General features: G+C 42.5%; 3 protein-coding genes across 3 annotated transcripts; 2 read left to right on the forward strand and 1 right to left on the reverse strand.

Moving 5' to 3' along the window:
* Nucleotides 1-1,278: 1,278 nt before the first annotated feature.
* MELLADRAFT_111817 (uncharacterized protein) lies at nucleotides 1,279-2,568 on the forward strand (the record flags this gene model as incomplete). Its single annotated transcript, XM_007416190.1, has 5 exons — nucleotides 1,279-1,290; nucleotides 1,334-1,437; nucleotides 1,873-1,887; nucleotides 1,965-2,043; nucleotides 2,110-2,568. The coding sequence occupies 5 exons, from the start codon at nucleotides 1,279-1,281 to the stop codon at nucleotides 2,566-2,568; spliced, it is 669 nt and encodes a 222-aa protein (XP_007416252.1).
* A 1,210-nt stretch (nucleotides 2,569-3,778) lies between these two features.
* On the forward strand, nucleotides 3,779-4,765 carry MELLADRAFT_93241 (uncharacterized protein; the record flags this gene model as incomplete). The annotated part of the gene is made up of 3 exons (XM_007416191.1): nucleotides 3,779-4,506; nucleotides 4,589-4,660; nucleotides 4,723-4,765. 3 exons carry the CDS (start codon nucleotides 3,779-3,781, stop codon nucleotides 4,763-4,765), a joined length of 843 nt encoding a protein of 280 aa, XP_007416253.1.
* An 800-nt stretch (nucleotides 4,766-5,565) lies between these two features.
* MELLADRAFT_111818 (uncharacterized protein) lies at nucleotides 5,566-6,136 on the reverse strand (the record flags this gene model as incomplete). The annotated part of the gene is made up of 3 exons (XM_007416258.1): nucleotides 5,566-5,628; nucleotides 5,680-5,978; nucleotides 6,061-6,136. 3 exons carry the CDS (start codon nucleotides 6,134-6,136, stop codon nucleotides 5,566-5,568), a joined length of 438 nt encoding a protein of 145 aa, XP_007416320.1.
* Nucleotides 6,137-10,317: the final 4,181 nt, after the last annotated feature.

Raw genomic sequence — 10,317 nt, forward strand, 5'->3', positions numbered from 1 at the left:
TGGTACGATGCCCAGTCGCGCTGTTGTGAAGCAAAGCAGGTAAGTACATAGTCGAATTCTACAAATGGAAATGTATGGATTATTTCATTGCTCTTCTCTGTTCCAATTGCCATCCTTAGGTTATCAATTTCATGATCACATCTGATCAAGAAGGGTATTACGAAGGGATCACTATATCTCCCGATGAGTGGAAGGCAGTCGAGGCACTGAACAGTGTTCTCGAGGTACACATCAAGTTTCTTTTGCTCCAAGTAGGGAATATTGACTTTGTATCTCTCTTGGTCAATGTGTAGATTTTTCTTCGTTCCACCAAGAAGATGGAAATAGACGGACCAACCGCGGGATCGGTGCTCTTCCAATACTCCACTGTAATCAGCTTATTGACCGCAAAGAAGACTGCGACACCTCATCCAAGCATCTCATCAATGATAACCACGATGACTAGCAAGCTGCGACTGTACCAAACCGAAGCGTTACACTGCGACCCCATCATATTGGCAACCATACTCAACCCGAACTTCCGTCTCACTTTCTTCACCAAACAGTATCCTGAATACGCCATGAATGCTGAACGACTTTTTCGTCAGACACTCGGATCCCTTGAAGAGCCACATGGCGAAGAGCAAGATGAAAATCTTGATTCTACACTTGGTCCGACTGAGGAGTCTGACCCATTTGAAGAGAAAGGTGCCTTCCATGCATCTGCGGGTCTGAAACTCTCTGTCGATGACGAGATTGACCTTTACATGTCTGGTAAATACCCTTGTAAAGGCGATATATTGGAATGGTGGCGAGTAAGTCTTCCTTCTTCCTAATACACACACTTACTGGTACTCAATCAATCTATCTTCTCAGTTCAATCAAAAGAACTTCCCAAAGCTCGCTAGGCTTGCGAGAGACTATTTCTGTTGTGTTGGAACTTCTTGCGCTGTTGAGAGGACCTTCAGCACAGCAGCTCACATATGTACCACCAGTCGTGGTGGTCTAGTTTCACGAACGATCGAACGCGCGGTAGGCGTCTGTCAGTGGCTCAAGCATGGTTTTTATCCAGGTGGTGAAATTGGAAAAGCTGTTGTGGCTGTAGACAAACTGGTGAAGACTTTGAAAAAGAACAAGAAAGCCCAAGACTCGAGCAAATGAATGCTCGGCCATCTTTGGCCTCTTTCTGCTCTCATTCTTAATTGCTTTTGATCATTGTTTTATTTTCGTAACGTTCTTTAAAACCCTTTTAATCTTCTAATCGATTTAAACTTTTCAATGTTCCAATTCAAATCAAAAATGATCTTCTACGTACTCCGCTTCAAACTGTTCTATTCCGCTGTAAGCTCATCAGATTCGGAACTCCCAAAAATCTGATTGTCCCCATTTTACAATACCTCGCTCTACCTCGCTCTACCTCGCTCTTGTGAATCTTGGCCTACCTACCGCAGTTTTGAGGTTACTGCGCTGTGCTGAACTGCACCTTTGCCCACCGCTGGGGTTATCGTTTCTTTTGTCACTGCGCCCTCAGCGCTGCGCAGCGACAGAGCATGTTTTCAAAAGTTTGGACGCTGCGCAGTTTAGCCCACTCTGCGCGGTTCTGCGCTGAAGTCAGGTGTTGGATCCATGCTTCCCTTATCCAGACGGGCCAGGACATAAGGACGCCACACCTCGACAACTCCTGATCATTTGGAGGATGATGCGCAGTGTAGGCGTATCTAGCTTTCGGCCCGACTTTTCCGAATCTCAACATTCACCAGACAATAGATGGCTGTGGGCCCTCGCGCTCAGAATATTTTTCAAGCTGGTAGAATGTGGAGAATATACTGGTGTTCCAATTGCTGGTGATGAGAATGTAAAATTTGTCAATAAGTGTCTTAATACCCACATTAGGTCCCTGACCAAACGGTATGTCAGGATATTCATGTTGCAAAAAAACACCATATCTCACACTTATTGTAACAAACTTTTGTGGGAACATACAGGTACCAGAACAAGAATTGGGAAGAAGAACGTCGAAAAAGGACTTCTGATGAAATTCGCCGAAGTGCAAGGCTTAGATATGTGCGTTAAAATTACCCACTCAAAAATATGAATCATTTATTTGACTACTTGATTTATATACACCAGCTGCGGCAGATACGCGAGACCTACATACTTACCAACCCTGAGCTTTGGCGACTTGCAAATGTTGTGCCGCCGGCATGCAGTGACGATGAGACCGACCTCGAGCAAATCTCAACACCTAGCCAGCAGGGCCCGGTTATACCCTGTGTGATACGAAGCGTTAAATGGCGAAGCAACAATCTCAAGACAATATGTATGTTACTTGATCTTGCTAAATCAAAGGTTGATTCAAGTAAACCACGCAAGAAGGGTGCATCACCAAGGCAAAGTGGTCGGCCAAACCGTCCTCGGTATCGCTGCATAGGTGGACCACAAAGTCAGGTACCTGCACCAAGTGGCCTTCCGGTAGACTGCTATTCTTCGACTTGGCTCCAGAAACTTTCTCCCCTGGAAAGAACCCAGCTAGAAGTCAATCCTGTACCTATTCTGGATGAACTGCTTCCTCTCGTCGAAAAACTTTGATTTTTTCGCTTGTATGTAAACATTCCTGATACATCATGTTTGACTCCGATCACCGACACAGATCTCTTGATTTAGAAGCAACAGAACAGAGATAAAGGTATATAAACAATTGTATCTTCTGTCCACAACCGCTTTTTAATACATCAGTGTTTATCAGTGATAGACTCAAAGAAAAATTTTGTTAACTTTTGACTTCATGATATATCATAGTTCGTGTCAGAGGTGGAATCAAGAGAACTATCAATGTATCTCTCAAATAAAGTTGTTGATTTTTTATTTCATTATAGTTTTTATCAGAGGTGGAATAAAGTGAGCTATCAACGTATCTTTCTTCTGTGAAGAACCATTGCATATTTGTTTGATATTCAATAGAAAAGACAGACACAGTGCCAGTTCAATGTGACCTTAACATCAAGGTCACAACCATTGCGTAGTTTCTGAAAATTAGACTGGAAACCAATAAGCAAACACGTTTATGACTCAATTTCGGACAGTTTTGATAGAGACGTACTTTCCATTGGACATGTGCCGCAATCTGATTACCTTCAATGCTGGGGTACACTTATTCAAATCCAGAACTCAGATCACATTAAGATAGGGATAGTTTTTTACCATCATCAAGCTATTGCTTTGGTCCAGATGTATATTTACTTGATCCAGGCTAGGAATTTACAACAGAGTAAAATACCCAATCACTTCATAGTCGCCCAACCGGTCCGTCAACCATCAAAGTCAACTTTTTTACAATATACAATTCTTAATTTTTACATTCTGAGATTGAGTGAGGTCAGAAGATTTATCAGATCTGATTGATGATTACATTGAACACAACTGATCTATATGTACGTCAAGATCACAAGTGGGAAAGATCATTGCCTCCCAGGACATCTTTTGATGACTTGATTATAATCAAGTCATAGCGGAAAGGCTGGGATGACCAGTCATTATGTTGATCATCTGAATTGCAGAAGAGCTACGAATGTCTCATTCTGATTGTATGGTCAAATTAATCTCTTATATTGATATAACTATCTTCTAGCTTTATCCATGTATTGTAATCAACAAACAAGACCACTTGATAAGTTGATCATGATCATGAGGTTGTAGAGCATATATTACACCTACTGCTCCGTCAAGTTTCTAACTCAAAGCTCATACATTTCTCTGAAGATTTTTTTAAACCATCTCATCATTCAGTACTCCAGATATCATGGATCATCACCCGGCCTATTATGTTTACTTACCCAATTATATGCTTGAATACGTTGTTGGTGAAACTAATCCTAGGATCGATGTGGACCTCTTCTTAAGCAAAGCTACTCCAAATCAAATTGTGGAGGTGATCTCAGCGTTTCATCCCCGTCTCCGTCTAACTCGAAATGCCGAAGAAGACCATGAACTCCTCCTCAAACTTTTCATTGAGAAGGTGGCCCCACGTCTATCTCGTTTAATCAGCTCTCTTAATGGCAACAAAAACTATATCCAAGGCCTATTCGCATGCCCCGTATACAAACCTGATCAACTCACTAGCCGATGGATCAATTCCAGCGCTGATTACGACCCTAAACGAATTGATATGTTTGACACCGGTACTCTTATGCACCTCAGGAGCGGGAAGTACCGTCTTGCAGCCGAAAGCCTCCAGCACTTTATCGAGTCCTATACGTTTCTGAACCAAGCAGAAATTGATGAGATTATTGGTGCTCAAACTGATGCTGAGGACACTCTCCACGACACATCCATCTTCCTTGAACGATCCGTCGAGTCCATCAAAAGTATTCACCTTCAATTGCGTCTGCCCACCCTCTCACGAACCGAACGCGGAGATCTTGAGGAGGAATTAAAATGTGCTAAAGCTTCTTTAAGATCCCGTCAGGGGATGTTCAATGCTGCCATTGAAGACGTTGGTTTTCTTAGAGCGTTGGCCAAACATCATGAGTGCGTTCCCTGTCACAATTCTCTACATGATCACTCTTAAGCTGATCTAACTGATGCTATACTGATCATTCAATTAGGGGAGTCCTCCAAAAACATCAACCCGCTCAAAATTAGCTGATCGAGAAATTATTGGAGCATTGGCTGAGCAACATGAGTGGGTTCCTTGTTTCAGCATTGTTTGCTATTGTTTACTAACCACTTGATTGCATATTAAAGGTTCATCAAGGAACATCGTCCTGTCAAAACATTGAACCACTGAAAATTAGCCCGTCCAATACCATAATCAAAAATCTCAAGCTTTGAATCTCTGTGATTTGTTGTCTTATCACTTTGACTGTCGTAACTGTTGATCATTATCTCTGACAAAAATTTTATAGCTGTTTTTGCATCATGTGAACCATGCATACCGCACTACTTGTCAATCACAATCACATAGTGTGATCGTGAAATTCTGAGTCATAAGATTGAATACTTTGCATATCACTTATAGTAATGCTCTCATCAAAACAGTTTTTGTGTGAGGTAAAAAGTCCCGGCGCGAAGATATGGTTCCTGGAACATGTTGGTTTGTAGTCATGAGTAATCAGCCCTATGTAGTTCTAACTTCTAAGTATCGAAAACAGTCCTTGATTTGTTGTTTTCCTGGATCTGCAAAACCCGCTCTATTGATCTTTCAGGTTTTCCCACCCCAGGAACCTGCTCCCTTGTTATGTAGTTCTAACTTCTAAGTATCGAAAACAGTCCTTGATTTGTTGTTTTCCTGGATCTGCGAAACCCGCTCTATTGATCTTTCAGGTTTTCCCACCCCAGGAACCTGCTCCCTTGTTATGTAGTTCTAACTTCTAAGTATCGAAAACAGTCCTTGATTTGTTGTTTTTCTGGATCTGCGAAACCCGCTCTACTGATCATTCAGGTTTCCCCAGCCCGGGAACCTGCTCCCTTGTTTTTTTTCTCTAAATTCTCATCCTCTCCTTTACAATCAGGAATCTCAAGTTTAGGAGATCAAGTGTTCCAGAAAGCCAACATGATAAACTCTCGGAAGTTCTGTTTGATCTTCTCCTAGAAAGCAAAAGCTAATACCTCATCAATGAAATCAGAGATATGTCCCTGCTCCAGTTTATGCTAAATCACGAGACAGAGTGAAAGGAAGAGAATTTATAGAATTAGACTTACTAGTAAGAGACCTTGAGCTTTCGTCATTAAGGCAAGAAAACCTCTTAATTTGGCATCTGTGGTGGAACCTTGATCTATCCATTGATTAGTCAATTCTATGTACTTTGCTACCAGCTCCTTTCTCTCAATTAATAATTCTTCTTTCTTAGATTGATCTAATTCTTGAGAAGGTGAGGAATCGCGATGATATGGTTTCCAGGTGGACTCTCCTCCGACTTCTTTGAGTAGGTAACGTTTATCGACATGCATGAGCAAGTCTTGACTAGACTTGGAGAACATGATCTTTGAGCGTACAACAGCTATGTCGATCAAAGGTAACGAAATTTTGATTGAGCACCACAAAGACAACCCACATGATCAAATTCAGCAGGACATACGCACGATCAAGCATCGGAGCCAAGACTTTCCAAACTCCATGAAAGACCCATGGAGCGTCGTGGATGATCAAGAGTTCCATGGTCTTTTTGAATAGTGGATCACTGAGTATCAGTATTGTTCCTTAGCATTTGAACAGGTTTGAGCCAACCAGGTCCGTCCGTGTCTTTCATCATATCAATCAAATGTATCGGTGTAGCTTTAAGGGTCACATCTCAGAAGTACGACTAGTTGAATAGGAATCAGAGGCAATGTCAATCAAAAGACAAATATTCCAAGAAATATGTATTGTGCAGATGATAGGAAGTAAGATATGGACAAGAAAGAAGATATGATAGTATGTATAAGATATGGACAGGAAAAAGAGACAGATCAATGACAAATATAAAGCTTTGTAAGATATGGACACGAACAGATAGAAATATCAATGACAAATCATATAATAGAGTGTAAGATATTGACAAGAAAGGAAAGATAATATATGGACACGAAAAAAGAGACAGGTGAATGAAAGATATAATGGTTTGGGAAATATGGACACGAATAGATAGAAAGACCATTGAAAAGTATAAAATATGGACAAGAAAGGATATATAATTTAGTAAAAGATATAATAGAGATTGGATGAATCAGTACATGATTAACAGATTTTCATCGCACCATTGACACCATTGCTACAGTTGAAAATTTTAAACTACTATGGAGTTCTTGTGGTTTGTACATCAACCAAGCACAATGTGCAATTATTTCGTCTAACTTAACCACATGATCTTCGGGTGAGTCCCACATCAGTAAGTGAGCTTGTACATCAGGCATCTGGAAGCTTTTGAAAGGATCTTTCATTTTTTCTGGAATCGCCTTGAATACTTGTATATTCAGCCAGGTCTCCATGATGTTGTGATTCGGCTTTGGCGCTCGACGGTGAACAAAGATCTTTGATATCCTACCAAACCGTTTGTGTTTGCTAGCATTTGTTTTGAAGATGACAAAGCTGTTATTTGGATTTGCTTCAAATGTTGAAAAAGTAATGTTAAGATGATCGATGTGCTTGTGAAAAAACGCGCGGGGAGGGACAGGTGCATGACCCAGTGCCTCATCTGGTGAGAATGAAGCCCATTCCTCCGGATTTACCCAAGTACATTCTTCATGCCTTTGACCATTCAGGCGTCTGATTAATTGTATAAGTAGTTTTTCATCTAACGGGTCTAGCTTAGAATTAGAAAGGCGTCTGGGTTTTGGTAAGGGTGGTTCGTACAGTGCTTGCAATCGAGTGACATATGGTTGAAGTGCCTGCGGAAGTTTTCCACTTTGTAGCAGAGCGGAAAGGTTACCAGCACGGCAGAAGTTCTTGAGGAACGTGATTTCGAGTTCACCTGTCAGATCAAGCAGAAATTTGATCAGCACATACATCATTGATACTTGAAGACAGAAATAAAAACAGTCTATCTTACCTATGTGGTTATTGTGACAAGCTTTCAGTATGCTACCCATGAGACGTTCAAAAGGAAATGACCACCAAGCGCGCACTGATCCGAATCTTTTCAGACACTCGGCTAGGTGAATTGCCATATGGTGATTGGGTGCCGGGTTACAGTGTGGGAAGAGTACAACTGAGCCTTTCAAGTATTCTTGAATGTGATGTTCGTATCTTTGAATATGGCTAGAAGTAAGTGCACGTCTGAGAGCTAAGTTGACCAAAGAAACTAGGTGGCCAAAGTTTTGAAGCAGTGAAGTCTTCACGTGATCAACACCAGACCACATCGGAATCAATATCAAAGGTAACTGGATGGAGAAAAGGTTCCTCCATTCGTCGGCTTTGAGTTTACCGAACGAGGCCTTACCCAGGACCGGGATTGCCCGTTTCACCCAAGTTGGGATGTGGATTCTGGGAAGCATCAAATTGATTTGTTTCAGCATAGTAGCATCAAAGATAATTTCGTCAACCGGTGGCGCAATCCAAGTACCATTCCAACCACTATCGGCGAAGGGATCAAACTCTGTATCACTTGAGTCTGTATTTTCACCAAATGAGCCAAGTAATTCATCATCACTAGTGCCTTTTACCGGGTCCGGAGTACTTGGTGTATTCTTTGGGATATTCGGTTTTGAATGTTCTGCTAAAAGGTCTAGAAGCTCTTTCGTGGTGATTGCAGGACTATCTTCCTCTTCATTGGTGATTTCTTTCATTGACCAGAACCTTCGACAGTGCCACATCAGAAGACCCAACAACAAATTATGCATTGAATCTACGACATGGAACTCGACTATGTCCCAATACTCAAGGTCAATTAAAACGGAATATCGAACCCCATGAGTTTTAAATATAAGTTTGCGTTCTGCGACTGTCTTGGCGTCCCGTGCTTGACGTGCCCAAATCTTATGCTGTGAAGACGTGCGTAAAGGCCAAGAAGTTGGGTTGAAGTTTCTAATCTCAGATCTCTTGAGAAGACAATATGAACAGAAATGTGTAGCAGTGGCGCTAGGGAAGCCAAGTGACCGTCGAAGAGCGGGAATGTCCGCTAAAAATGGCAGTAGAGCCGCCCGGATTCTCCGTCCATCTGGGTATAGGTTGGTTCGAGATAGAAGTAGACCGGGATTCCAGAGCTCTTGAAGCTGCGTAATAACCGGACGAAGTACCCAATTCATCTGCTCTAGCGATGGCTCCCGAGGACCTGGGACAATGCCAGTAATGAATATGTTCTCTGGTAGATAGCGAACTCGAAGAGGGAGAGTAAGGCATACTAGGACAATAAATGATATGCTAGTGTGATGTCCGCTTTGTTTATTGCCAAACGGATTAATTCCGTCCACAAACATTCCAAACGTTAAATTTCCACTCTCTGAGCAGAATGATTTGCCATTAGGTCCAACAAATTCTTTCCAGACTTTCGACTGATGAATATCGCAGATCTGAGCATCTGGGTCAAATGGCTTTGATGATTCTTCAAGGGATTCGTCCAGCCATAACTCAACCTTTGGTCGAGAAAAGAAACGTCCAAGCCAATGTACAAAGCTTTGAAATGCATACTGGCGGACAGGTTTTGGATTTCCTCGAAAGAACCGAATAAGTGGCTCACCACAGACTTCGACCGAGAATTCGTGATCGTTATCTGGCATCGAAGAGACAATGGCGCCGCTATCTGAGTGATTTCCATCGGGAGGCCCTCCAGGGATCCGGGCAATACGGTGATGACATTGTTTTGGTGTGTTTGTCATTGGATAAAGAGCAAAGCACACCTTACAGCAGTTCATAAAAATCAAGTCTGGTTCGAGTCGAAGCCATCCAAGAACTGTGACCATGCTTTGTGGGATTTTCTGTAGGGCTGAAGCGTCTACGGGGCTGAGATTCGACGGAATGTGTGAAAGACTTGGTACAAGTCCGCGGGTCAAAGAAAGCTCGATCGTAATGCGCTGTACATCGAGTAACCAAGCACTAGTAGATCTTGAGGTGTGGTCGAATATGCTTATGATGGCCGCGCTCAGTGCAGCGTGAAGGCACAGGGCATTCGCATTCTGAAGGGTGAAGATGTGGAATTCGCCTGTAACGTGAGATCAATTGGACAATCAATCAGACGTTGCTTGTGAAACACATCAAGCCAAGGTTATCTTACCACAATCAAGGGGGTCCATCCCACTACTCTTAGCTACAGCTAAATCTAAGCGTACTTGAGCCGAATGCTGGGTTTGAGATTGTTCAGGCAAGCCTGAATCAATAGTGTCCAAGTTACCAGCGTGGTCTGGACTTGATCAATTTGCTGGCGGTGGGAGCTGCGGTGAGTGGGTGTATTTCAGTGGTGAGTTTTTCATACATTTTCAATCAATATTTCGGATTACTAACTGGTTCTGTATGATCGGAATTTGATCCCGAGTGAAGCGACAGCTGCCCAAGTCGAGTAAGCACGTCACTCTGTGCCCCAGAGCCACCGTTGTTTGCAGAAGGAACTGTGCTTGTCGAAGATATTGAGGATGCCGCGAGCTTTCGAAGGTCGGCACGCTGATGAGCTTCGTAAGCTTCTCGAGTGAGCTCAACACCTTTGTGATGGTTTCCAGAGGGGTCTAAGTAAACTCCAGAGTTGCAGTCGAAAGTCTGGCAACGACAAACAATCCGATGGGCTCTGCCAGTCTTCTTTTCGCGAGGAGCCATGTGAATTTCGCTATCAGATAAATTCTACAGGTAGGCCAGCTTGCGACTGAGGAAAAGGAAATCAAAAGAGAATTAGAAGAAGTTGAAAATGGTGATAGCGTTGAAATCAGAGAAAATTA

This window comes from Melampsora larici-populina (genome assembly GCF_000204055.1).
Source record: "Melampsora larici-populina 98AG31 unplaced genomic scaffold MELLAscaffold_58, whole genome shotgun sequence".
NCBI classification, from domain to species: domain Eukaryota; kingdom Fungi; phylum Basidiomycota; class Pucciniomycetes; order Pucciniales; family Melampsoraceae; genus Melampsora; species Melampsora laricis-populina.